Genomic DNA, 26,090 nt, shown 5'->3' with positions numbered 1-26,090 from the left:
TCACACACGCACACACACCCATCAGATGCTCTGCAGCTGCTGCATAGTTACCAGCCCTGGACATGGCTGGAGTCCGTGGCTGGATTCCCCAGCCTGGGTTGGTAGCTCGGGGCGGTAACAGGCCAGCACCGCCGGGCAGGAGGAGGAGCTGGTCTCTGGGGGGCAGGCGCCGAGGCCCGTCCATGCTGGCAGCAGAACGTTACCCCCCAAGTCTCCCATCTCACCCAGCCTTTTTGTAGGCTTGAGTCTGAATCCAGAGTCTCTAGGTCTTGCTGTGTCACCGCCTCTGGGTCTGGTGACTGATCACCCGTCAATTGCAGGCCTGACTGTCAGCCTGGGACCCGGCTTTGATCTTCCTTCTCTTGTAGCTTTTCTGTTTAGGGTGGACTCTGCTCATTTGTTAGGGCTCTTGTCTGCAGCTTCAGCCGCTGGGGTGTGAACTCTGCTTCATCAGGACAGGCCGGGGCCATCATCCATCCATACCTCAGTCACACATCGAACCTAACTAAGGAGAGCACAGCAGGGTTTGCAAAAAGGAAGGTTGGAGGAAGCTTTTACAAAATGGAGAGAGCGTTTTAAACTGGGGTTTGGATTCCAATATGGCAAACAGGGAACAGAGGTTACAATGTAGGCACGTGCAGTGACTGGTGAACAGTGAACAGAAGTTACAATGTAGGCACGTGCAGTGACTGGTGAACAGTGAACAGAGGTTACAATGTAGGCACGTGCAGTGAATGGTGAACAGTGAACAGAAGTTACAATGTAGGCACGTGCAGTGAATGGTGAACAGTGAACAGAAGTTACAATGTAGGCACGTGTAGTGAATGGTGAACAGTGAACAGAAGTTACAATGTAGGCACGTGCAGTGAATGGTGAACAGAGAACAGAAGTTACAATGTAGGCACGTGCAGTGAATGGTGAACAGAGAACAGAAGTTACAATGTAGGCACGTGTAGTGACTGGTGAACAGTGAACAGAAATTACAGTGTAGGCACATGCAGTGACTGGTGAACAGTGAACAGAAGTTACAATGTAGGCACGTGCAGTGAATGGTGAACAGTGAACAGAGGTTACAATGTAGGCACGTGCAGTGAATGGCAAACAGGGAACAGAGGTTACAATGTAGGCACGTGCAGTGACTGGTGAACAGTGAACAGAAGTTACAATGTAGGCACGTGCAGTGACTGGTGAACAGTGAACAGAGGTTACAATGTAGGCACGTGCAGTGAATGGTGAACAGTGAACAGAAGTTACAATGTAGGCACGTGCAGTGAATGGTGAACAGTGAACAGAAGTTACAATGTAGGCACGTGTAGTGAATGGTGAACAGTGAACAGAAGTTACAATGTAGGCACGTGCAGTGAATGGTGAACAGAGAACAGAAGTTACAATGTAGGCACGTGCAGTGAATGGTGAACAGAGAACAGAAGTTACAATGTAGGCACGTGTAGTGACTGGTGAACAGTGAACAGAAATTACAGTGTAGGCACATGCAGTGACTGGTGAACAGTGAACAGAAGTTACAATGTAGGCACGTGCAGTGAATGGTGAACAGTGAACAGAGGTTACAATGTAGGCACGTGCAGTGAATGGCAAACAGGGAACAGAGGTTACAATGTAGGCACGTGCAGTGAATGGTGAACAGTGAACAGAAGTTACAATGTAGGCACGTGTCGTGACTGGTGAACAGTGAACAGAAGTTACAATGTAGGCACGTGTCGTGACTGGTGAACAGTGAACAGAAGTTACAATGTAGGCACGTGCAGTGAATGGTGAACAGTGAACAGAAGTTACAATGTAGGCACGTGCAGTGAATAGTGAACAGTGAACAGAAGTTACAATGTAGGCACGTGCAGTGAATGGTGGACAGTGAACAGAAGTTACATTGTAGGCACGTGCAGTGAATGGTGAACAGTGAACAGAAGTTACAATGTAGGCACGTGCAGTGACTGGTGAACAGTGAACAGAAGTTACAATGTAGGCACGTGCAGTGACTGGTGAACAGTGAACAGAGGTTACAATGTAGGCACGTGCAGTGAATGGTGAACAGTGAACAGAAGTTACAATGTAGGCACGTGCAGTGAATGGTGAACAGTGAACAGAAGTTACAATGTAGGCACGTGTAGTGAATGGTGAACAGTGAACAGAAGTTACAATGTAGGCACGTGCAGTGAATGGTGAACAGAGAACAGAAGTTACAATGTAGGCACGTGCAGTGAATGGTGAACAGAGAACAGAAGTTACAATGTAGGCACGTGTAGTGACTGGTGAACAGTGAACAGAAATTACAGTGTAGGCACATGCAGTGACTGGTGAACAGTGAACAGAAGTTACAATGTAGGCACGTGCAGTGAATGGTGAACAGTGAACAGAGGTTACAATGTAGGCACGTGCAGTGAATGGCAAACAGGGAACAGAGGTTACAATGTAGGCACGTGCAGTGAATGGTGAACAGTGAACAGAAGTTACAATGTAGGCACGTGTCGTGACTGGTGAACAGTGAACAGAAGTTACAATGTAGGCACGTGTCGTGACTGGTGAACAGTGAACAGAAGTTACAATGTAGGCACGTGCAGTGAATGGTGAACAGTGAACAGAAGTTACAATGTAGGCACGTGCAGTGAATAGTGAACAGTGAACAGAAGTTACAATGTAGGCACGTGCAGTGAATGGTGGACAGTGAACAGAAGTTACATTGTAGGCACGTGCAGTGAATGGTGAACAGTGAACAGAAGTTACAATGTAGGCACGTGCAGTGACTGGTGAACAGTGAACAGAAGTTACAATGTAGGCACGTGCAGTGAATGGTGAACAGTGAACAGAGGTTACAATGTAGGCATGTGCAGTGAATGGTGAACAGAGGTTACAATGTAGGCACGTGCAGTGACTGGTGAACAGTGAACAGAAGTTACAATGTAGGCACGTGCAGTGACTGGTGAACAGTGAACAGAGGTTACAATGTAGGCACGTGCAGTGAATGGTGAACAGTGAACAGAAGTTACAATGTAGGCACGTGCAGTGAATGGTGAACAGTGAACAGAAGTTACAATGTAGGCACGTGTAGTGAATGGTGAACAGTGAACAGAAGTTACAATGTAGGCACGTGCAGTGAATGGTGAACAGAGAACAGAAGTTACAATGTAGGCACGTGCAGTGAATGGTGAACAGAGAACAGAAGTTACAATGTAGGCACGTGTAGTGACTGGTGAACAGTGAACAGAAATTACAGTGTAGGCACATGCAGTGACTGGTGAACAGTGAACAGAAGTTACAATGTAGGCACGTGCAGTGAATGGTGAACAGTGAACAGAGGTTACAATGTAGGCACGTGCAGTGAATGGCAAACAGGGAACAGAGGTTACAATGTAGGCACGTGCAGTGACTGGTGAACAGTGAACAGAAGTTACAATGTAGGCACGTGTCGTGACTGGTGAACAGTGAACAGAAGTTACAATGTAGGCACGTGCAGTGAATGGTGAACAGTGAACAGAAGTTACAATGTAGGCACGTGCAGTGAATAGTGAACAGTGAACAGAAGTTACAATGTAGGCACGTGCAGTGAATGGTGGACAGTGAACAGAAGTTACATTGTAGGCACGTGCAGTGAATGGTGAACAGTGAACAGAAGTTACAATGTAGGCACGTGCAGTGACTGGTGAACAGTGAACAGAAGTTACAATGTAGGCACGTGCAGTGAATGGTGAACAGTGAACAGAGGTTACAATGTAGGCATGTGCAGTGAATGGTGAACAGAGGTTACAATGTAGGCACGTGCAGTGACTGGTGAACAGTGAACAGAAGTTACAATGTAGGCACGTGCAGTGACTGGTGAACAGTGAACAGAGGTTACAATGTAGGCACGTGCAGTGAATGGTGAACAGTGAACAGAAGTTACAATGTAGGCACGTGCAGTGAATGGTGAACAGTGAACAGAAGTTACAATGTAGGCACGTGTAGTGAATGGTGAACAGTGAACAGAAGTTACAATGTAGGCACGTGCAGTGAATGGTGAACAGAGAACAGAAGTTACAATGTAGGCACGTGCAGTGAATGGTGAACAGAGAACAGAAGTTACAATGTAGGCACGTGTAGTGACTGGTGAACAGTGAACAGAAATTACAGTGTAGGCACATGCAGTGACTGGTGAACAGTGAACAGAAGTTACAATGTAGGCACGTGCAGTGAATGGTGAACAGTGAACAGAGGTTACAATGTAGGCACGTGCAGTGAATGGCAAACAGGGAACAGAGGTTACAATGTAGGCACGTGCAGTGAATGGTGAACAGTGAACAGAAGTTACAATGTAGGCACGTGTCGTGACTGGTGAACAGTGAACAGAAGTTACAATGTAGGCACGTGTCGTGACTGGTGAACAGTGAACAGAAGTTACAATGTAGGCACGTGCAGTGAATGGTGAACAGTGAACAGAAGTTACAATGTAGGCACGTGCAGTGAATAGTGAACAGTGAACAGAAGTTACAATGTAGGCACGTGCAGTGAATGGTGGACAGTGAACAGAAGTTACATTGTAGGCACGTGCAGTGAATGGTGAACAGTGAACAGAAGTTACAATGTAGGCACGTGTAGTGACTGGTGAACAGTGAACAGAAGTTACAATGTAGGCACGTGCAGTGAATGGTGAATAGTGAACAGAAGTTACAATGTAGGCACGTGTAGTGACTGGTGAACAGTGAACAGAAGTTACAATGTAGGCACGTGGAGTGAATGGTGAACAGCGAACAGAAGTTACAATGTAGGCACGTGCAGTGAATGGTGAACAGTGAACAGAGGTTACAATGTAGGCACGTGCAGTGAATGGTGAACAGTGAACAGAGGTTACAATGTAGGCACGTGCAGTGAATGGTGAACAGTGAACAGAGGTTACAATGTAGGCACGTGTAGTGAATGGTGAGCAGAAATTACAATAGTGAAACAGTGCAAGTCTCAGTGATTTAAGCAGGAATTGGACTGATAGTGAAACGTACAAGGGCAGCTGACTGAACAGCTCTGGCTCTTAACCAGCATCGTAACAATTTCATTCATCAGTTCTACACCGGGCGTCTCCCCCCCTCCTGCCCCCGGGCGTCTCCTCCCCTCCTGCCCCCGGGCGCCTCTCCCCTGTCCTGGCCCTGGGTGTCTCTCCCTGAGTGACCCCCCATCTGCTCCCCGAGTGCCCCCCCGTCTCCCCCCAAGTGACCCCCGGGCGTCTCCCCCCAGCCTACGCCAACAAGGTGCTGCTCTCGCTCTTCACGCTGGAGATGCTGCTCAAGCTCTACGCCCTGGGCCTGCAGGGCTATTTCGTCAGCTTCTTCAACCGCTTCGACTGCTTCGTGGTGTGCGGGGGCATCCTGGAGACGGTGCTGGTGGAGCTGCAGCTCATGGAGCCGCTCGGCATCTCCGTGCTCCGCTGCGTCCGCCTGCTGCGCATCTTCAAAGTCACCAGGTCCGCAGGGGAGACTGGGCATTGGGGCTGGGCGTGGGGCCGGGCTGGGTGTGGGGCTGGCACTGGGGCTGGGCTGGGCGTGGGGTACTGGCCGTGGGGCCGGGCTGGGTGTGGGGCTGGCACTGGGGCCGGGCTGGGCGTGGGGTACTGGCCGTGGGGCCGGGCTGGGCATGGGGCCGGCCCGGCCGTGGGGCTGGCCTGGCCGTGGGAGGGACTGTGTATTAGCCGTGGGGCCGGGCTGGGCATGGGAGGGGCACGGTAACCGGCCGTGGGTCGCCCCGTCTGCCCCCCAGGCACTGGGCGTCGCTGAGTAACCTGGTGGCCTCGCTGCTGAACTCCATGAAATCGATCGCGTCCCTGCTCCTGCTGCTCTTCCTCTTCATCATCATCTTCTCCCTGCTGGGGATGCAGCTCTTCGGCGGCAAGTTCAACTTCGACGAGACCCAGACCAAGCGCAGCACGTTCGACACCTTCCCGCAGGCGCTGCTCACCGTCTTCCAGGTACCCCCCCGGAGCCCCCCCGGAGCCCCCCATCCACCTCCTCCCGGGGACCCACCCCGGCACCCCCACTTCGATACCTTCCCACAGGCGCTGCTCACCGTCTTCCAGGTACCCCCCCGGAGCCCCCCCAGAGCCCCCCCGGGACCCCCATCCACCTCCCCCCGGGGACCCCCCCGGAGCCCCCCCGGGACCCCCGTCCACCTCCCCCCGGGGACCCCCCCGGAGCCCCCCCGGGACCCCCGTCCACCTCCCCCCGGGGACCCCCCCCGGACCCCTACCTTCGACACCTTCCCGCAGGCGCTGCTCACCATCTTCCAGGTACCCCCCCGGAGCCCCCCCAGAGCCCCCCCGGGACCCCCGTCCACCTCCCCCCAGGGACCCCCCCCGACCCCTACCTTCGACACCTTCCCGCAGGCGCTGCTCACCGTCTTCCAGGTACCCCCCCGGAGCCCCCCCCGAGCCCCCCCGGGACCCCCGTCCACCTCCCCCCAGGGACCCCCCCCGACCCCTACCTTCGACCCCTTCCCGCAGGCGCTGCTCACCGTCTTCCAGGTACCCCCCCCGGGACCCCCCCGGAGGCCCCCCGGAGCCCCCTGTCTGCCTCCCCCCAGGGACCCCCCCGTCCGCCTCCCCTGGGACCCACCCCGGCACCCCCACTTCGACACCTTCCCGCAGGCGCTGCTCACCGTCTTCCAGGTACCCCCCCGGGACCCCCCCGGAGCCCCCCCGGGTCCCCCGTCCACCTCCCCCCAGGGACCCCCCCCGTCCGCCTCCCCTGGGACCCACCCCGGCACCCCCACTTCGACACCTTCCCGCAGGCGCTACTCACCGTCTTCCAGGTACCCCCCCGGACCCCCCCGGAGCCCCCCCGGGACCCCCGTCCACCTCCCCCCAGGGACCCCCCCCGGACCCCTACCTTCGACACCTTCCCGCAGGCGCTGCTCACCGTCTTCCAGGTACCCCCCCGGAGCCCCCCCGGAGCCCCCCATCCACCTCCTCCCGGGGACCCACCCCGGCACCCCCACTTCGATACCTTCCCACAGGCGCTGCTCACCGTCTTCCAGGTACCCTGGAGCCCCCCCGGGGCCCCCCGGGACCCCCCATCCACCTCCCCCCGGAGCCCCCCCGGAACCCCCGTCCACCTCCCCCTGGGACACCCCCCGGGACCCCCACCTTCGACACCTTCCCGCAGGCGCTACTCACTGTCTTCCAGGTATCCCGGAGCCCCCCCGGGACCCCCCCGTCCACCTCCCCCCCAGACAAAGGGGTCAGGAGACCCCCTGGCCCGGGGAAGGAGCTGAGCAGAGGAGGGGCTGGGGGGGGGTCAGTCTGGGGCTGGCTGGGGATGGGGAGTGAGGGCAGACGGGGGGGTCTGGCTCCCTGCCCCCCAGAACGGACCCGGCCGAGGGGTCCGGCTCGCGGTACCTACAAGCTCTGTGTTAGCCCCTGTTCCTGGCATCGAATCAACCTCTGTGTCCCCGGCTGGCTGAGAGTCACGTCTGCCTGCGCCGTGGGGGGGCAGGACCCTGTGGCCCCCCAGGACCCCGCTGGGCGGACTCGCTGGGGGAAGCGCACGGGGGGGCTGAGGAGGCCGAACGCTCCCAGGAGAGACCCCGGAGGTGAAGCCGGGGGAGCTTCTAGCCCTGCAGCCAGGCTGCTCCGAGGGAGAGGAGGCTCCCGAGTCCTGCCGGGCTTGTGGGGAGCAGCGCCGGGGAGCCCGGGACAGCTGGAGAACCGGACCCCTCGGCCGGGTCCATTCTAGGGGGCAGGGAGCCAGACCCCCCCGTCTGCCCTCACTCCTCGTCCCCAGCCAGCCCCAGACTGACCCCCCCAGCCCCTCCTCTGCTCAGCCCCTTCCCCGAGCCAGGGGGTCTCCTGACCCCTCTGTCTCCAGCACCTTCAGTCGGCACCTTGCGGGGGGGCCAGGCCGTCAGTTGCCAGGAGACAGTGTCAGGCATTTCGGTGCACTGGCCCCTCGCTCTGCAGCAACCCCCCCCTCCGATCCCCCCTCCTGGAGACTTAAGAACTGCAGAGGGGAAACTGAGGCACCCACAGCGTATTCAGAGCCAACATTCAGAACATTCCCAGTTCGCCGCAGGCCCCTTCCCGCGCTCTGCTCACTGACTCCCAGGTGCCCCCCCGCTCCCCCCAGGGTCACTCCCCTGGGATCCCCCGCTCCCCCCAGGGGGCCACGCCAGCCCCTGCCCCCCACTGACAGCTGCCTGGCCCCCAGATCCTGACGGGCGAGGACTGGAACGCGGTGATGTACGACGGGATCATGGCGTACGGGGGCCCGTCCTTCCCCGGCATGCTGGTGTGCGTCTACTTCATCATCCTCTTCATCTGCGGCAACTGTACCCGCCAGGCGGGGGCTGCAGGGGGCTGGGGCCAGGGGGCCGGGGCCAGGGGGCTACAAGGGGCTGGGGCCGGGGGGCTGCAGGGGGCCGGGGGGCTGCCGGGGCCTGGGGCCGGGGGGTGGGGGGCTATATAGGGCCAGGACCGGGGGGCTGCAGGGGGCCGGGGGGCTGCAGGGGGCTGGGGCCAGGGGGCTACAAGGGGCCGGGGGGCTGCAGGGGGCCGGGGGGCTGCAGGAGGCCAGGGCAGGGGGGGCTGCAGGGGGCCGGGGGGCTGCAGGGGGCCGAGGCCAGGGGGTGGGGGGCTATATAGGGCCAGGGCAGGGGGCCAGGGCAGGGGGGCTGCAGGGGGCCGGGGGGCTGCAGGGGGCCGGGGCAGTGGCTGGCGGGGGGAGGGCGAGTTGACAGGCAGCTGGCGACTAGTGGGGGCAGATCTCGGGCTGGGGGTGGGGGGGGTGTATCAGGAGCTGGTGGCAGGAGGGGGGGGGCCTGGAGCCAGGCAGTGGCGTGGGGGGGCTGACACTGGGGGTGAGTGGATTTGGGGTGGGGCTGGGACCCCCTGCACCCCCATTTTCCTGAGCCCCCCCCCCAGATATCCTGCTGAACGTCTTCCTGGCCATTGCTGTGGACAATCTGGCCGATGGGGACAACATCAACTCGTCCAAGGAGGAGAGCAGAAAGTGAGGGGCCCGGACGCCTGGGTTCTCTCCCCGGGTCTGGGAGGGGAGGGGGGGCTGGTGGGTTAGAGCAGGGGGGGCTGGGAGCCCGGACGCCTGGGTTCTCTCCCCGGCTCTGGGAGGGGAGTGGGGGCTGGTGGTCAGAGCAGGGGCTGGGAGCCCGGACGCCTGGGTTCTCTCTCGGCTCTGGGAGGGGACTGGGGGCTGGTGGTCAGAGCAGGGGCTGGGAGCCCGGACGCCTGGGTTCTCTCCTGGCTCGGGGAGGGGAGTGGGGGCTGGTGGTCAGAGCAGGGGCTGGGAGCCCGGACGCCTGGGTTCTCTCCCGGCTCAGGGAGGGGAGTGGGGGCTGGTGGTCAGAGCAGGGGCTGGGAGCCCGGACTCCTGGGTTCTCTCCCCGGCTCTGGGAGGGGAGTGAGGGCTGGTGGTCAGAGCAGGGGCTGGGAGCCCGGACTCCTGGGTTCTCCCCCGGCTCTGGCAGGGGAGTGGGGTTGGCGGTGGGCTGAGCGCCCGAATGCCTGGGTTCTCTCCCCATCTCTGCTCTGAGCCCCCCTGTTCCCCGCAGGGGGAAGGCTGTGGATGAGGCCCAGGGCAGCGGCAGCCAGGATGGCAGCGTGAAGGTAAGAAGTGGCCCCCCTGTCACGGAGTGTGGGGGAGTCAGGGCCCTGCACCCCCGGGCTCCGTGACGATTCCCCAGGACTCTCAGCCAGCCAGTGAAGCAGAAGGTTTATTTAGGCGACAGGAACACAGGCCAACACAGGTCTTGCAGGCACAGATAACAGGATCCCCCCCTGTTAGGTCCATTTTGGGGGCCTCCCAGCCCCCCTGGGGATCAGAGCCCGGTCTCCCTGCTCCCCTCTATCCCCAGCCAGCTCCAATCTGCCCCACCCCCTCCGGCCCCTCCTCTCTGCTCAGCTTCTCTCCCGGGCCAGGAGGTCACCTGACCCCTTTGTCTCCAACACCTTTAGATGCACCTCTGCAGGGAGGGGCCGGGCCATCCGTTGCTAGGAGACAGAGTGACAGGCATTTGTGCTGCTGGAACGTAGTTTCTGTCCCCAGCCCCCAGTAAGACCAGTCCCACTTCGTCACACCCCCCAGGGTGGGGCAGCCCAGCCCCCCCCAATATCCCCTTCTCGCAGCCTCTTCTCTGTCCTTGGCCCGGGCCCCCTCTCCTCCGCCCTCTGCCCCACACTGGCCACCGTCCGGGTCCCCGGGGTCACCCCCTGGCCCTAAACAACCCCCCCCCCTCGCTGGACACGCAGCCCGTGGGGGAACGGCCCCACCCGGCACAGCACGTCCACTGGGTCCTGCCCCGGGTTGCTCAGCTGGGCTCCTCCATGGCACCCTGCCCCCGCGGGGTATCCAGGCAGCACGCTGGGGAAACCGAGGCACCGCACCACTCATCCGAAGCGTTAGGAACAGTTCTCTCGCTGTCACAAGGGGGCTCGGCCCGGGCGCTGGGCTTCCCACCAGGGGCAGGGGAGCTGTAATCCCCTGGCGGGGGCCTGGCTCCCCCCATAGTGTCCCTGCACCCTGGCTCCCCCCTGGCTCCCCCCAGGGTGCAGGGAGACGCGCAGACCAGGGCTCCTGCTGCTCTCTCCCCAGGTGCCGTGCGGGGAGGAGGAGGAGGAGGAGGAGGACGAAGGAGGAGGTAGGAAGGGCGGGTCTGACTCTCCCAGCTGGGGGCGCCTTGGGGGAGAGGCCTTGGGAGGGTGCGGGCACCCCTGGCTGTCCTGGGGCGGGCCGTGGGGCAGGGCAGGGGGCTCAGCAGGGGGTGTTCTCCCCTCGGGCACTGGGACCTTTGAGATCTGTAGCTGCTGGTCGTGACTCTACTGTATTTTTAGATCCTATCATGATGAACAGGAACCCGGACACCTGGGTTCTCTCCCCGGGTCTGGGAGGGGAGTGGGGGCTGGTGGTTAGAGCAGGGGGGGCCTGGGAGCCCGGATGCCTGGGTTCTCTGCTCGGGGAGGGGCTGGCTGAGCCCAGCGGGGCCCCACTCCTGTCTGCCCCATAGGGGAGGAGACCGAGGAGGGTGACCAGGAGAGCCTGGCCGAGTCCCACCTGGACAAGCTGGAGGAGGCGCCAACCGAGAAAGTCCTGCCCATCCCGGCCGGCAGCGCCTTCTTCATCCTGAGCAGCACCAACCCGTGAGTGCCGCGTGGGGCGGGGGCTGCATCCTCCAGCGGGGCAGGGAATGGGGCAGGGGCCTGTCCCCTCTAGGGGGCGCCGGCTGGCTCAGGGGGGCGGGAAATGGGGCAGGGGCCTGTCCCCTCTGGGGGGCGCCGGCTGGCTCAGCGGGGCGGGAATGGGGCAGGGGCCTGTCCCCTCTGGGGGGGCGCCGGCTGGCTCGGGGGGGCGGGAATGGGGCAGGGGCCTGTCCCCTCTGGGGGGCGCCGGCTGGCTCAGGGGGTGGGGAATGGGGCGGGGGCCTGTCCCCTCTGGGGGGCGCCGGCTGGCTCGGGGGGGCGGGAATGGGGCAGGGGCCTGTCCCCTCTGGGGGGCACCGGCTGGCTCAGGGGGGCAGGGAAGGGGGCAGCGGGCAGTCCCCTCTGGGGGGCGCCGGCTGGCTCAGCGGGGCAGGGAATGGGGCAGGGGCCTGTCCCCTCTAGGGGGCGCCGGCTGGCTCGGGGGGGCGGGAATGGGGCGGGGGCCTGTCCCCTCTGGGGGGCGCCGGCTGGCTCAGGGGGGCGGGAATGGGGCAGGGGCCTGTCCCCTCTGGGGGGCGCCGGCTCCCACCCGGCCCCAGGGCGGGGGCTGGCTGGCCGGCCGGGGGGGGCGGTTCTGGTTCTGACCCGATCTCTCCTCTGCCCCCAGGCTCCGGGTGGGGTGTCACGCCTTGATCCATCACCACATCTTCACCAACCTCATCCTCGTCTTCATCATCCTCAGCAGCATCTCGCTGGCCGCCGAGGACCCCATCCGGGCCCACTCCTTCCGCAACATCGTGAGGCCCCCGCCCGCCCCGGGGGCGGGGGGCGGTCTAAGGGGGGGGGGAAGGAGGGGCACAGGATGGAGAAGAATGGGGTTGAGTGGAGATGGATGGGAGGGAGGAGTAGGGGGGTGAGGAAGGGGGCTGGATGGGGCAGGGGCCTGGGCAGGGTGGACAAGGAGGGGCACAGGGGGGCACTGTGGTGGGGCAGATGGGCAGGACAGGGCAGGGGAACAGGAGGGTACATTGGGGAAGGGTGGGGGGGCTGCCCCACATTGGCCGTTGACTCTCCCCCATGGCCTTGTCTTCCCCCCATCCCTGCTCAGATTCTGGGGTACTTCGACTATGCCTTCACCTCCATCTTCACCGTGGAGATCCTGCTCAAGGTACTGCCGGGGGCTGGGCGCCAGGACTCCTGGGTTCTCTCCCGGCTCTGGGAGGGGAGTGGGGGCTGGTGGTGAGAGCAGGGGGGCTGGGAGCCAGGACTCCTGGGTTCTCTCCCGGCTCTGGGAGGGGAGTGGGGGCTGGTGGTGAGAGCAGGGGGGCTGGGAGCCAGGACTCCTGGGTTCTCTCCTGGCTCTGGGAGGGTAGTGGGGGCTGGTGGTGAGAGCAGGGGGGCTGGGAGCCAGGACTCCTGGGTTCTCTCCTGGCTCTGGGAGGGGAGTGGGGGCTGGTGGTGAGAGCAGGGGGGCTGGGAGCCAGGACTCCTGGGTTCTCTCCTGGCTCTGGGAGGGGAGTGGGGCCCAGGGCTCAGCACAGGCCTGGATTGACCCTCTCCCCCGCCCCCACCCCACCAGATGACAGCCTACGGCGCCTTCCTCCACAAAGGCTCCTTCTGCAGGAATTGGTTCAACCTGCTGGATCTGCTGGTCGTCAGCGTCTCCCTCATCTCCTTTGGGATCCAGTGAGTGGGGCGAGGGAGAGCGGCTCCTGGTGATGGGAGGCCAGGAGTACAGTGGCTGAATGGTGCTGTATGGGGCTGGCGGGGAGGGAAGGAGGTAGCCAGGCCCAGGAAATGGTTTGGGTGCAGGTGGGATTGGTGGATGGATGCAGTGGGATACGCCGGGCGTGGGAAGGATTGGTGGAGGTGGTGGGATACGCTGGAGGGTGGGAAGGATTGGTGGAGGCGGTGGGATACGCCGGGGGGGGTGGGAAGGATTGGTGGAGGCGGTGGGATACGCTGGGGGGTGGGAAGGATTGGTGGAGGCGGTGGGATCCACCGAGGGTGGGAAGGATTGGTGGAGGCGGTGGGATACGCCGGGGGGGGGCAGGATTGGGGGAGGCGGTAGGATACGCCGGGGGTGGGAAGGATTGGTGGAGGCGGTGGGATACGCCGGGGGTGGGACGGATTGGTGGAGGCGGTGGGATACGCCGGGGTGGGAGGGATTGGTGGAGGCGGTGGGATACGCCGGGGTGGGAGGGATTGGTGGAGGCGGTGGGATACGCCGGGGGGTGGGAAGGATTGGTGGAGGCGGTGGGATACGCCGGGGGTGGGAAGGATTGGTGGAGGCGGTGGGATATGATGGGGGCAGGCGGTACCGGGTAGGGGAGTTGGGGAACTCCCCCCAATGTCTGACCCCCACTCCCCACCCAGCTCCAGCGCCATCTCTGTGGTGAAGATTTTGCGGGTGCTGCGCGTGCTGCGGCCTCTCCGAGCCATCAACCGGGCCAAGGGCCTGAAGGTGAGGGGGGCGCTGGGGGGCGGCGCTCGGCGGGGTGGGAGGGGCTGCAGGGCCAGGGATGCTGTGATGTGGGGCACTGAGGGGTGCGGGGGGGGGTCGCTGTGTGGCAGGGGGTCTCACCCCCCCGCCCCTCCCCCCAGCACGTGGTCCAGTGTGTCTTCGTGGCCATTCGCACCATCGGCAACATCATGATCGTCACCACCCTGCTGCAGTTCATGTTCGCCTGCATCGGGGTGCAGCTCTTCAAGGTGAGCCCCCCGTGGGTCCCGCAGCCCAGCCCCCTGCCCCCTGTGGGGCCCCCAGCCCCACCCTGTTCCCAGTGCCCTGCCCCCTGTGGGGCCCGCAGCCCAGCCCCCAGCGCCCCGCCCCCCATGGGGCCCCAGCACCCCACTCCTGTGGGGCCCGCAGCCCAGCCCCCAGCGCCCCGCCCCAAGCACCCCACCACCCGCGGGTCGCCCAGCCCCCAGCGCCCCGCCCCCCATGGGGCCCCCAGCACCCCACTCCTGTGGGGCCCGCAGCCCAGCCCCCAGTGCCCCGCCCCCAGCACCCCACCACCCGCGGGGCTCCCAGCCCAGCCTCCAGGCCCCGCCCCCTGAGGGCCCCCCAGGGGGGTTACGTGGGTGTGGGGCTGGCGGGGGCAGGAGGAGGTGTGGGGAGAAGGGGCGGGGGGGTCTGAACCCAGCCCCACGTCTCTCCCCAGGGCAAATTCTACAGCTGCACGGACGAGGCCAAGCACACGCCAGAGGAATGCAAGTATGTCCCCCCCCCGGCTCCTTCACCCCCCCCGCCCAGCCAGGGACCCCCCCCCGGCCCCTACACCCCCCCCGCCCAGCCAGGGCCCCCCCCCCCCGGCTCCTTCACCCCCCGCCCAGCCAGGGACACCCCCCCGGCTCCTTCACCCCCCCCCGCCCAGCCAGGGACCCCCCACCCCCCTGGCTCCTTCACCCCCCCCACCCAGGCGGGACCCCCCCGGCTCCTTCACCCCCCCCGCCCAGCCAGGGACCCCCACCCCCCCGGCTCCTTCACCCCCCCCCCGCCCAGCCAGGACCCCCCCGGCTCCCTCACCCCCCCCCGCCCAGCCAGGGACCCCCCCCCGGCTCCTTCACCCCCCCCGCCCAGCCAGGGACGCCCCGGCTCCTTCACCCCCCCGCCCCGCCAGGACCCCCCCGGCTCCTTCACCCCCCCAGCCAGGGACCCCCCCGGCTCCTTCACCCCCCCCCCGTCCAGCCAGGGACCCCCCGGCTCCTTCACCCCCCCCGCCCAGCCCGGGACCCCCCACCCCCCCGGATGCTTCACCCCCCCCCCGCGCCAGGGAGCCCCCCAGCTCCTTCACCCCCCCCCCCGGCCAACCAGAGCCACCCCCCAGCTCCTTCATACCCCCCCGCCCAGCCAGGGACCCCCCACCCCCCCGGCTCCTTCACCCCCTGCCCAGCCAGGGACCCCCCATCCCAGCCCCCCAGCCCCCCCTCAGCTGCCTCCAGGGTCAGGGGGTCGTGGGTAGGGGCTGGGATCAGGAGCTGGTTGCTGGGATGGGGCTCAGGGGGGCTTGGCCGGGGGTCAGAGTTTGGGGTCTGAGATTGGGGGCCGAGTGTCACGGGGCCGGGGGTTGGGCTGTTGTCAGGGTGACCAGGCTGGAGGGGCTCAGGCCAGGGGTGTGTGCTCGGGCTCTGGTTGTCGGGGTGACCAGGCCGGGGGGGGCTCAGGCCAGGGGGCACTGGGCTCTGGTTGTCAGGGTGACCGGCTGGGGGGGGGGGCTCAGGCCAGGGGGGGCTGGGCTCTGGTTGTAGGGGTGACCAGGCGGGTGGGGGGGGCCTCAGGCTACGGGGGTGCTGGGCTCTGGTTGTCGGGGTGACCAGGCCGGGGGAGGGGGGCTCAGGCTGGGGGGGTGCTGGGCTCTGGTTGTCGGGGTGACCAGGCCGGGGGAGGGGGGCTCAGGCTGGGGGGGTGCTGGGCTCTGGTTGTCGGGGTGACCAGGCCGGGGGGGGCTCAGGCCACGGGGCACTGGGCTCTGGTTGTCAGGGTGACCAGGCTGGGGGGGGGGGACTGGTTGTCAGGGTGACCAGGCTGGGGGGGGGCTCAGGCCCGGGGGTGCTGGGTACTGGTTGTCGGGGTGACCAGGCTGGGGGGGGGCTCAGGCTGGGGGGTGCTGGGGCTCTGGTTGTCGGGGTGACCAGCTAGGGGGGGGCTCAGGCCAGGGGGTGCTGGGTTCTGGTTGTCGGGGTGACCAGGCTGGGGGGGGGCACAGGCCAGGGGGTGCTGGGTTCTGGTTGTCGGGGTGACCAGGCTGGGGGGGGGCTCAGGCCGGGGGGTGCTGGGGCTCTGGTTGTCGGGGTGACCAGGCTGGGGGGGGGCTCAGGCCAGGGGGTGCTGGGCTCTGGTTGTCGGGGTGACCAGGCTGGGGGGGGGCTCAGGCCAGGGGGTGCTGGGTTCTGGTTGTCGGGGTGACCAGGCTGGGGGGGGGGCTCAGGCCAGGGGGTGCTGGGCTCTGTTTGTCGGGGTGACCAGGCCGGGGGTTGGCACATCGGGGTCCGCCCCCCCCCGCTGACGCCCCCCCGCCCCCCAGGGGCACGTTCATCGTGTACAAGGACGGGGACGTGGGGCACCCCATGGTGCGCGAGCGGATCTGGCACAACAGCGACTTCAACTTCGACAACGTCCTGTCCGGCATGATGGCCCTGTTCACCGTCTCCACCTTCGAGGGCTGGCCCAGGTGCGCCCGGGGCCGGGGAGATGGGGGGCCGGGGGGGCTGGGGAGCAGGGGGACCTGGGACTCTGGGGACTGGGGGAGTGGGGGGGCTGGGGAAAGTGAGAGGGAGCTGGCAGGTCCCGGGGGAGCTGGAGGGCGGGGAGATGGGGGGCATGGGGAGTGGGAGGAGCTGGGGGATCCCTGGGGGTCCCCATCTCACCCCCCCGCCCCCCAGCCTGCTGTACAAGGCGATCGACGCCAACGGGGAGAACCTAGGCCCCATCTACAACTACCGGGTGGAGATCTCCGTCTTCTTCATCGTCTACATCATCATCATCGCCTTCTTCATGATGAACATCTTCGTGGGCTTCGTCATCATCACCTTCCGCGCCCAGGGCGAGCAGGAGTACCGCAACTGCGAGCTGGACAAGAACCAGGTACTGCCCCACGGCCTGCCCCCCGCCTGCCCCCCAACCTCCCACAGCCTTCCCCAGCCCCCCAGCCCCTTCCGCGCCCAGGGCGAGCAGGAGTACCGCAACTGCGAGCTGGACAAGAACCAGGTACTGCCCCACGGCCTGCCCCACGGCCTGCCCCCGGCCTGCCCCACCGCCCCCCCGCTGCCCCTTCCGCGCCCAGGGCGAGCAGGAGTACCGCAACTGCGAGCTGGACAAGAACCAGGTACTGCCCCACGGCCTGCCCCCCCCTGCCCCCCAACCTCCCACAGCCTTCCCCAGCCCCCCAGCCCCTTCCGCGCCCAGGGCGAGCAGGAGTACCGCAACTGCGAGCTGGACAAGAACCAGGTACTGCCCCACGGCCTGCCCCACGGCCTGCCCCCTGCCTGCCCCACGGCCCCCCCCCCAGCCCCTTCCGCGCCCAGGGCGAGCAGGAGTACCGCAACTGCGAGCTGGACAAGAACCAGGTACTGCCCCACGGCCTGCCCCACGGCCTGCCCCCCGCCTGCCCCACGGCCCCCCCCCCAGCCCCTTCCGCGCCCAGGGCGAGCAGGAGTACCGCAACTGTGAGCTGGACAAGAACCAGGTACTGCCCCACGGCCTGCCCCCCCCTGCCCCCCAACCTCCCACAGCCTTCCCCAGCCCCCCAGCCCCTTCCGCGCCCAGGGCGAGCAGGAGTACCGCAACTGCGAGCTGGACAAGAACCAGGTACTGCCCCACGGCCTGCCCCCCGCCTGCCCCACGGCCCCCCCCCAGCACCTTCCGCGCCCAGGGCGAGCAGGAGTACCGCAACTGCGAGCTGGACAAGAACCAGGTACTGCCCCACGGCCTGCCCCACGGCCTGCCCCCCGCCTGCCCCACGGCCCCCCCCAGCCCCCCATCCCCTTCCGCACCCAGGCGAGCAGGAGTACCGCAACTGCGAGCTGGACAAGAACCAGGTACTGCCCCACGGCCTGCCCCACGGCCTGCCCCCCGCCTGCCCCCCAGCCCCCCCCCAGCCCCCCAGCCCCTTCCGCGCCCAGGGCGAGCAGGAGAACCGCAACTGCGAGCTGGACAAGAACCAGGTACTGCCCCACGGCCTGCCCCACGGCCCCCCCAGCCCCGTCCGCGCCCAGGGCGAGCAGGAGAACCGCAACTGCGAGCTGGACAGGAACCAGGTACTGCCCCACGGCCTGCCCCCCCGCCTGCCCCACGGCCCCCCCCAGCCCCTTCCGCGCCCAGGGCGAGCAGGAGAACCGCAACTGCGAGCTGGACAGGAACCGGGTACCTGTCCAGGGCGACCAGATGTCCTGGTTTTATAGGGTTAGTCTTAGGGGCTTTTTCTTATATAGGCGCCTGTTAACCCCCCCCCCCCCATCCCAGTTTTTCACACTTGCTGTCTGACCCTAACCCTGTGCCCCTATCCCCAGTGTGGCAAGTGTGGGGGAGGGGAGCCTGTTTCAGGGGCAGGGTGTGGGGTTCCCCATTGCCCCGAACCCCATCCCCCAAGATGCAGTGCGTGGGGTGGTGCATGGAGGGACTGCTCAATGAGGGGGGAGGTGGGGCTCCGTGGGAGGGACAGCTCAGAGGGGTGGGGAAGGCCGGGTGTGGGGCACGGCTCAGCGGGGTGTGGGGGGCCGGGTGTGGGGCACGGCTCAGAGGGGGGCCGGCGGGGGCGGGTGGTGGGGCACGGCTCTGGGGGGGGCCGGCGGGGCCGGGTGTGGGGCACGGCTCAGCGGGGGGCCGGCGGGGCCGGGTGTGGGGCACGGCTCAGAGGGGGGCTGGCGGGGGCGGGTGTGGGGCACGGCTCAGCGGGGGACCGGGTGTGGGGCACGGCTCAGCGGGGGGCCGGCGGGGGCGGGTGTGGGGCACGGCTCAGCGGGGGGCCGGCGGGGGTGGGTGTGGGGCACGGCTCAGCGGGGGGCCGGCGGGGCCGGGTGTGGGGCACGGCTCAGCGGGGCTCCCCCCACAGCGGCAGTGCGTGGAGTACGCGCTGAAGGCCCAGCCGCTGCGGCGCTACATCCCCAAGAACCGGCACCAGCACCGGGTGTGGGCGGCCGTGAACTGCTCGGCCTTCGAGTACGGCATGTTCCTGCTCATCCTGCTCAACACCATCGCCCTGGCCGTGCAGGTGCGGCCCGGGGGGCGGGGCCGGGGGGCAGGCTCTGCCGGGGGGCGGGGCCTGGATGGTGGGGTGGGGTCTGGGGGCAGGGGGCGGGGCCTGGATGGTGGGGGGGGGGTCTGGGGGCAGGGGGCGGGGCCTGGGCGGGGGGAGGGGCCTGTCCGTTCCTCGGGGAGGGGCGTGGCCTGTCTGTCTGGGGGCGGGGCTTTCCCCTCTCACCCTGCGCCCCCCCCCCCAGCACTACGAGCAGTCGCAGCCCTTCAACTACGTCATGGACCTGCTCAACATGGTCTTCACCGGCCTCTTCACCGTGGAGATGGTGCTGAAAATCATCGCCTTCAAACCCCGGGTAGGCGGGGCCGGGCCGGGGGCGGGGCCGGCACAATGCGGGGCGGGGCTTGACTCGAGGGGCGGGGCCTGGCATGACGGGGGCGGGCCCTTGTGTGAGGGGCGTGGCCTTGCATGACAGGGGTGGGGCCGTGTGTGAGGGGCGGGGCTTGCATGATAGGGCGGGGCCTTGTGTGAGGGGGCGTGGCCTGGCAAGACTCGGGGGGGGCGTTCCCGCATGGCTGACCCCCCCGCCCCGTTCCCAGCACTATTTCTGCGACGCCTGGAACACCTTCGACGCGCTGATCGTGGTGGGCAGCGTGGTGGACATCGCCGTCACCGAGGTCAATGTAAGTGCTCCCACTTCCCCCCAAATCCAGAGCGGGGACCCCGGCATCCGAGCCAGACCCCGGCACTGGAGAATCAGCCCCCGCCTGGGCCCGGAGGGGTCCCCGCGTGAACGGCCCCCGTGCCCCGCCCCAGAGGGGTCCCCGCGTGAACCGCCCCCGTGCCCCGCCCCAGGGGGGTCCCCGCGTGAACCGCCCCCGTGCCCAGCCCCAGAGGGGTCCCTGTGTGAACCGCCCCCGTGCCCAGCCCCAGAGGGGTCCCTGTGTGAACCGCCCCCCGCCCCAGAGGGGTCCCCGCGTGAACCGCCCCCCGCCCGCCCCAGAGGGGTCCCCGCGTGAACCGCCCCCGTGCCCAGCCCCAGAGGGGTCCCCATGTGAACGGCCCCCGTGCCCAGCCCCAGAGGGGTCCCTGTGTGAACCGCCCCCGTGCCCAGCCCCAGAGGGGTCCCTGTGTGAACCGCCCCCCGCCCCAGGGGGGTCCCCGCGTGAACGGCCCCCGTGCCCCGCCCCAGAGGGGTCCCTGTGTGAACCGCCCCCCGCCCGCCCCAGGGGGGTCCCTGCGTGAACGGCCCCCGTGCCCCGCCCCAGGGGGGTCCCTGCGTGAACGGCCCCCGTGCCCCGCCCCAGGGGGGCTGCGTGTCGCAGTGCCAGGGGTCCTGGCATAAAATGTTTGGGAATCCGCGGGGGTGGAACACGCTGGAGAAATACCCCCCCTCTGTCCGTCCGTCCGTCCGTCCCCACACCCCATCTGTCCATCCGTCCATCCCCCCACGTCGGTTTCTGTCTCTCATCTCTCCCGGGGTTGGTTCCCGGCGGACGCCGCGTCTCATGGCTTCATCCTCCTCCTCCTCCTCCTCCTCATCATCATCACAACTCCATCCCCCCACTAGAATGGCGGCCATGTCGGAGAGGTAACGCCCTGGATCCCCCCGCACGGGACTGGGGGGGCAGAGCCAGACGAGGCTCTGGAGGTGGACGAGATGGGGGGGGTGCAGAGGGGATGTTGGAGGGAATTGTGGGGTAGCTGTGGGGCCTGGTGTGGGGGTCAGCAAGGGGCTGGTATGGGGATTGGTGGGGGGTTGGTGAAGCCAGCGTGGAGGTCGGTGAGAGCGCTGCCATGGGGGTCTGCGTGGGGGTCACCAAGGCGGCTGCCATGGGGGTCGGCGAGGGGGTCGGCGAAGGGGCTGCCATGGGGGTCGGCGAGGGGCTGGCGAGGTCGGTGAGGGGGTCGGCAAGGGGGCTGCCATGGGGGTCAGCGGGGGGGTCGGCGAGGGGGCTGCCATGGGGGTCTGCGTGGGGGTCAGCGAGGGGCTGGCAGGGTCGGTGAGGGGGTCGGCGAGGGGGCTGCCATGGGGGTCAGCGAGGGGCTGGCGAGGTCGGTGAGGGGTTAGCGAGGGGGCTGCCATGGGGGTCGGCGAGGGGGCTGCCATGGGGGTCGGTGAGGGGGTCGGCGAGGGGGCTGCCATGGGGGTCGGCGAGGGGGTCGGCGAGGGGGCTGCCATGGGGGTGGGGGGTCGGCGAGGGGGCTGCCATGGGGGTCGGCGAGGGGGTGTGCGAGGGGCTGGCGGGGTCGGCGAGGGGGCTGCCATGGGGGTCGGCGAGGGGGTCGGCGAGGGGGCTGCCATGGGGGTCGGCGAGGGGGCTGCCATGGGGGTCGGTGAGGGGGTCGGCGAGGGGGCTGCCATGGGGGTCGGCGAGGGGGTCGGCGAGGGGGCTGCCATGGGGGTCGGTGAGGGGGGCTGCGAGGGGGCTGCCATGGGGGTCGGTGAGGGGGGCTGCGAGGGGGCTGCCATGGGGGTCGGCGAGGGGCTGCCATGGGGGTCGGTGAGGGGGGCTGCGAGGGGGCTGCCATGGGGGTCGGGGAGGGGGGCTGCCATGGGGGTCGGCGAGGGGTTCGGCGAGGGGGCTGCCATGGGGGTCGCAGAGGGGGTTGGCGAGGGGGCAGCCAGGGGGGTCGGCGAGGGGCTGCCATGGGGGTCGGCGAGGGGGCTGCCCTGGGGGTTGGCGAGGGGGTTGGCGAGGGGGTCGGCGAGGGGGCTGCCATGGGGGTCGGCGAGGGGGTCGGCGAGGGGGCTGCCATGGGGGTCGGCGAGGGGGACGGCGAGGGGGCTGCCATGGGGGGGAGCGAGGGGGCTGCCATGGGGGTGTGCGAGGGGGCTGCCCGGGGGGTCGGCGAGGGGGTCGGCGAGGGGGCTGCCATGGGGGTCGGCGAGGGGGCTGCCATGGGGGTCGGTGAGGGGGTCGGCGCGGGGCTGCCATGGGGGTCGGCGAGGGGCTGCCCTGGGGCGCCGTGACCCACCCGCCCCGCCCTGCCCTGCCCCACAGAGCTCGGAGGACAGCGCCCGCATCTCCATCACCTTCTTCCGCCTCTTCCGCGTCATGCGCCTGGTGAAGCTGCTCAGCAAAGGCGAAGGGATCCGCACGCTGCTCTGGACCTTCATCAAGTCCTTCCAGGTGGGGCGGGGGGCCCCCAGGCAGGGCTGAGGGGGGGTCCCGGAGTCCAGCCCCCCCACCCCACAGCCCGCGCGGGACACCGGGAGCAGGCGCTTTCAGCGACGTCCATCGGGGGGGACCCCGGGCCTGGTGCCCCTGAACCCCCCCGCCCCCCCGAGTCCCAAACCGGAGACTGCCCGGCCCCAGCCCCACCGCCGGCCAGCAGGCGCCTGGGCTGCCCCAGCACCTCCGGCTGGGCCTGGCAGAGGAGGGGGCCCAGCCCCCTCACTCAGGTCACACCTGCCCTCTAGGGGTCGCTGCACCAATCACACACGCTCATCCCCCCACCTAGGTACTTGAGTAACACGGAGGGGAAACTGAGGCACACATGGGGGTGAAAGGAAACATTAAGACCGTTCCCACTTTGTCACAGGGATGAGGGGTGTACACCCCGGTGGTTATGGGGGTTCACCCGTGGGGGGATGGGGTAGACACCCGGGGGGCTATGGGGGTTCACCCATGGGGGGATGGGGTAGACACCCGGGGGGCTAAGGGGGTACACCAATGGGGGGATGGGGTAGACACCCGGGGGGCTATGGGGGTTCACCCATGGGGGGATGGGGTAGACACCCGGGGGGTTATGGGGGTTCACCCATGGGGGGATGGGGTAGACACCCGGGGGGCTATGGGGGTTCACCCGTGGGGGGCTGGGGTAGACACCCCGGGGGTTATGGGGGTTCACCCATGGGGGGATGGGGTATACACCCGGGGGGTTATGGGGGTTCACCCATGGGGGGATGGGGCAGACACCCGGGGGGCTATGGGGGTTCACCCATGGGGGGATGGGGTAGACACCCTGGGGGTTATGGGGGTTCACCCATGGGGGGATGGGGTAGACACCCGGGGGGATATGGGGGTTCACCCATGGGGGGATGGGGTAGACACCCTGGGGGTTATGGGGGTTCACCCATGGGGGGATGGGGTAGACACCCGGGGGGCTATGGGGGTTCACCCGTGGGGGGATGGGGTAGACACCCCGGGGGTTATGGGGGTTCACCCATGGGGGGATGGGGTAGACACCCGGGGGGTTATGGGGGTTCACCCGTGGGGGGATGGGGTATACACCCGGGGGGTTATGGGGGTTCACCCGTGGGGGGATGGGGTATACACCCGGGGGGTTATGGGGCTTCACCCGTGGGGGGATGGGGTAGACACCCGGGAGGCTATGGGGGTTCACCCATGGGGGGATGGGGTAGACACCCCGGTGGTTATGGGGGTTCACCCGTGGGGGGATGGGGTAGACACCCGGGGGGTTATGGGGGTTCACCCATGGGGGGATGGGGTAGACACCCGGGGGGTTATGGGGGTTCACCCATGGGGGGATGGGGTAGACACCCGGGGGGCTATGGGGGTTCACCCATGGGGGGATGGGGTAGACACCCCGGTGGTTATGGGGGTTCACCCATGGGGGGATGGGGTAGACACCCTGGGGGTTATGGGGGTTCACCCGTGTGGGGATGGGGTATACACCCGGGGGGTTATGGGGGTTCACCCGTGGGGGGATGGGGTATACACCCCGGTGGTTATGGGGGTTCACCCATGGGGGGATGGGGTGTACACCTGGGGGGTTATGGGGATAAACCCGTGGGGGGATGGGGTATACACCGTGGGGGTTATGGGGGTTCACCCATGGGGGGATGGGGTATACACCCGGGGGGCTATGGGGGTTCACCCATGGGGGGATGGGGTATACACCCGGGGGGTTATGGGGGTTCACCCGTGGGGGGATGGGGTAGACACCCAGGGGGCTATGGGGGTTCACCCATGGGGGCATGGGGTATACACCCAGGGGGTTATGGGGGTTCACCCGTGGGGGGATGGGGTATACACCGAGGTGGTTATGGGTGTTAACCCGTGGGGGGATGGGGTATACACCCGGGGGGCTATGGGGGTTCACCCGTGGGGGGATGGGGTATACACCGTGGGGGTTATGGGGGTTCACCCGTGGGGGGATGGCGTGTACACCCTGGGGGTTATGGGGGTTCACCCATGGGGGGATGGGGTAGACACCCGGGGGGTTACGGGGGTTCACCCATGGGGGGATGGGGTAGACACCCGGGGGGCTATGGGGGTTCACCCGTGGGGGGATGGGGTATACACCGTGGGGGTTATGGGGGTTCACCCGTGGGGGGATGGCGTGTACACCCTGGGGGTTATGGGGGTTCACCCATGGGGGGATGGGGTAGACACCCGGGGGGATACGGGGGTTCACCCATGGGGGGATGGGGTAGACACCCGGGGGGCTATGGGGGTTCACCCATGGGGGGATGGAGTAGACACCCAGGGGGCTATGGGGGTTCACCCATGGGGGGATGGGGTGGACACCCAGGGGGCTATGGGGGTTCACCCATGGGGGGATGGGGTATACACCGTGGGGGTTATGGGGGTTCACCCGTGGGGGGATGGCGTGTACACCCTGGGGGTTACGGGGGTTCACCCATGGGGGGATGGGGTAGACACCCGCGGGGTTACGGGGGTTCACCCATGGGGGGATGGGGTAGACACCCGGGGGGCTATGGGGGTTCACCCATGGGGGGATGGGGTAGACACCCGGGGGGCTATGGGGGTTCACCCATGGGGGGATGGGGTATACACCGTGGGGGTTATGGGGGTTCAGCCGTGGGGGGATGGGGCTACTCCCAGGGGGAATGAGGGGGTACAGGCAGGGGTGTGGGGTGTACAGCCAGGGGGTTATGGGGGTACACCTGAAGGAGAGGCCCTCACGCTCCTTGCCGGCTGGATTCCCCCCGAGACCGCCCTTCCCAGCATGCACTGCGTGGCACCCCTGGGGGCCGCCCAGATGGAGCAATGCATGCTGGGCCCAGGGTTGGCTGGAGCTGGGCATGCTGGGAGCCCCCTGGTGGAGTCAGCAGGGGCTGAATGGGGGGGCCGTGACCCCACCATATTCTGACCCCCCCCCGTGTCTCTCCACAGGCCCTGCCCTATGTCGCCCTGCTGATCGCCATGATCTTCTTCATCTACGCCGTCATTGGCATGCAGGTGAGCGGGGGAGGAGCCTTGCACAGCAGTGCGTGTGCAACGCGCACACTAGTGCACTGGCCCATGTGGGCCTTCACGCCCCCACAAGAGTGAACTGCTGGGGGTGCCTCTGAGACACGCCTGAGTGTGAGTCGAGCACATGTGCAAGGCTGCAACACACTGCCCTGCATGTGCAACATGCACCAAAGCACATGTGGCACATTTGTGCAAGGCTAGGACCGAGCGAGAAACGCTGGAGCATGCACTGCAGACGTGCGCACACCTCTGAGTCTGCAGCCCATTCGTGAGCATGCATCACACACTTGTGCATGGCTGATTGTGCGACATGCACCAGAGGGTACCTCTGGCACGCGCACATCATGCTGTGTCTGCCTGTGCAAGCTGGAGTGTGCTTTGCACACCTAGTTCTGGGCCACACTAGTATCTATCACGATCAGACCCATTGAAACCCCAGTTGTGCAACACCCCCCCCGTGCAGCCCATGAGTGTGCAACACATGCACCCACGTGCCTCCACTGTGCTTAGGGCTCCAGTTGTGCACCGTACACGTGTCTCTGCCTGGCCCGCAGGGGCGCTGGGGGGGCAATGGGCCCCCGTTGGGGTGTCCCCACCCCCGGTGACGTCCTGGGGTGTTTCAGATCTTCGGCAAAGTGGCGCTGCAGGACGGGACGCAGATCAACCGCAACAACAACTTCCAGACCTTCCCGCAGGCCGTGCTGCTGCTCTTCAGGTAGCGCGCGGCCCCGGGCCCCCGCTCCCCCGGGGCCCTGCCACCTCCCCCGCTCCCCCGGGGCCCTGCCACCTCCCCCGCTGCCCCGGGGCCCTGATACCCCCACTCCCCCCGGGGCCCCCGCTCCCCCGGGGCCCTGCCACCTCCCCCGCTGCCCCGGGGCCCTGATACCCCCACTCCCCCCGGGGCCCCCGCTCCCCCGGGGCTCTGCCACCTCCCCCACTCCCCCGGGGCTCTGCCACCTCCCCCACTCCCCCGGGGCCCCCGCTCCCCCGGGGCCCTGCCACCTCCCCCGCTCCCCCGGGGCCCCCGCTCCCCCGGGGCCCTGCCACCTCCCCCGCTCCCCCGGGGCTCTGCCACCCTCCCCC

At 66.7% G+C, this 26,090-nt stretch overlaps 1 protein-coding gene across 1 annotated transcript in view; it reads left to right on the top strand.

Moving 5' to 3' along the window:
• The window catches only part of LOC123350047 (voltage-dependent L-type calcium channel subunit alpha-1F-like), a 44,164-nt gene extending 18,406 nt beyond the window's left edge, over positions 1-25,758 (top strand). The window contains exons 13-34 of the mRNA XM_044988375.1: positions 5,218-5,443; positions 5,737-5,944; positions 8,178-8,298; positions 8,891-8,978; positions 9,538-9,592; positions 10,578-10,623; positions 10,990-11,122; positions 11,790-11,919; positions 12,231-12,290; positions 12,702-12,808; positions 13,499-13,586; positions 13,727-13,834; positions 14,287-14,339; positions 16,150-16,296; positions 16,508-16,709; positions 18,676-18,834; positions 19,064-19,174; positions 19,419-19,502; positions 20,390-20,410; positions 21,825-21,953; positions 24,927-24,992; positions 25,631-25,758. Coding sequence (XP_044844310.1) covers positions 5,218-5,443; positions 5,737-5,944; positions 8,178-8,298; positions 8,891-8,978; positions 9,538-9,592; positions 10,578-10,623; positions 10,990-11,122; positions 11,790-11,919; positions 12,231-12,290; positions 12,702-12,808; positions 13,499-13,586; positions 13,727-13,834; positions 14,287-14,339; positions 16,150-16,296; positions 16,508-16,709; positions 18,676-18,834; positions 19,064-19,174; positions 19,419-19,502; positions 20,390-20,410; positions 21,825-21,953; positions 24,927-24,992; positions 25,631-25,726 — 2,438 coding nt within the window. The 3' untranslated portion in view covers positions 25,727-25,758. The remainder of the gene's footprint in view (positions 1-5,217; positions 5,444-5,736; positions 5,945-8,177; positions 8,299-8,890; positions 8,979-9,537; positions 9,593-10,577; positions 10,624-10,989; positions 11,123-11,789; positions 11,920-12,230; positions 12,291-12,701; positions 12,809-13,498; positions 13,587-13,726; positions 13,835-14,286; positions 14,340-16,149; positions 16,297-16,507; positions 16,710-18,675; positions 18,835-19,063; positions 19,175-19,418; positions 19,503-20,389; positions 20,411-21,824; positions 21,954-24,926; positions 24,993-25,630) is intronic.
• The last annotated feature ends 332 nt before the right edge of the window (positions 25,759-26,090 follow it).

Source organism: Mauremys mutica, chromosome 15, assembly GCF_020497125.1.
Source record: "Mauremys mutica isolate MM-2020 ecotype Southern chromosome 15, ASM2049712v1, whole genome shotgun sequence".
Taxonomy (NCBI): Eukaryota; Metazoa; Chordata; order Testudines; family Geoemydidae; genus Mauremys; species Mauremys mutica.
This window is presented reverse-complemented; position numbering and strand designations above follow the sequence as displayed.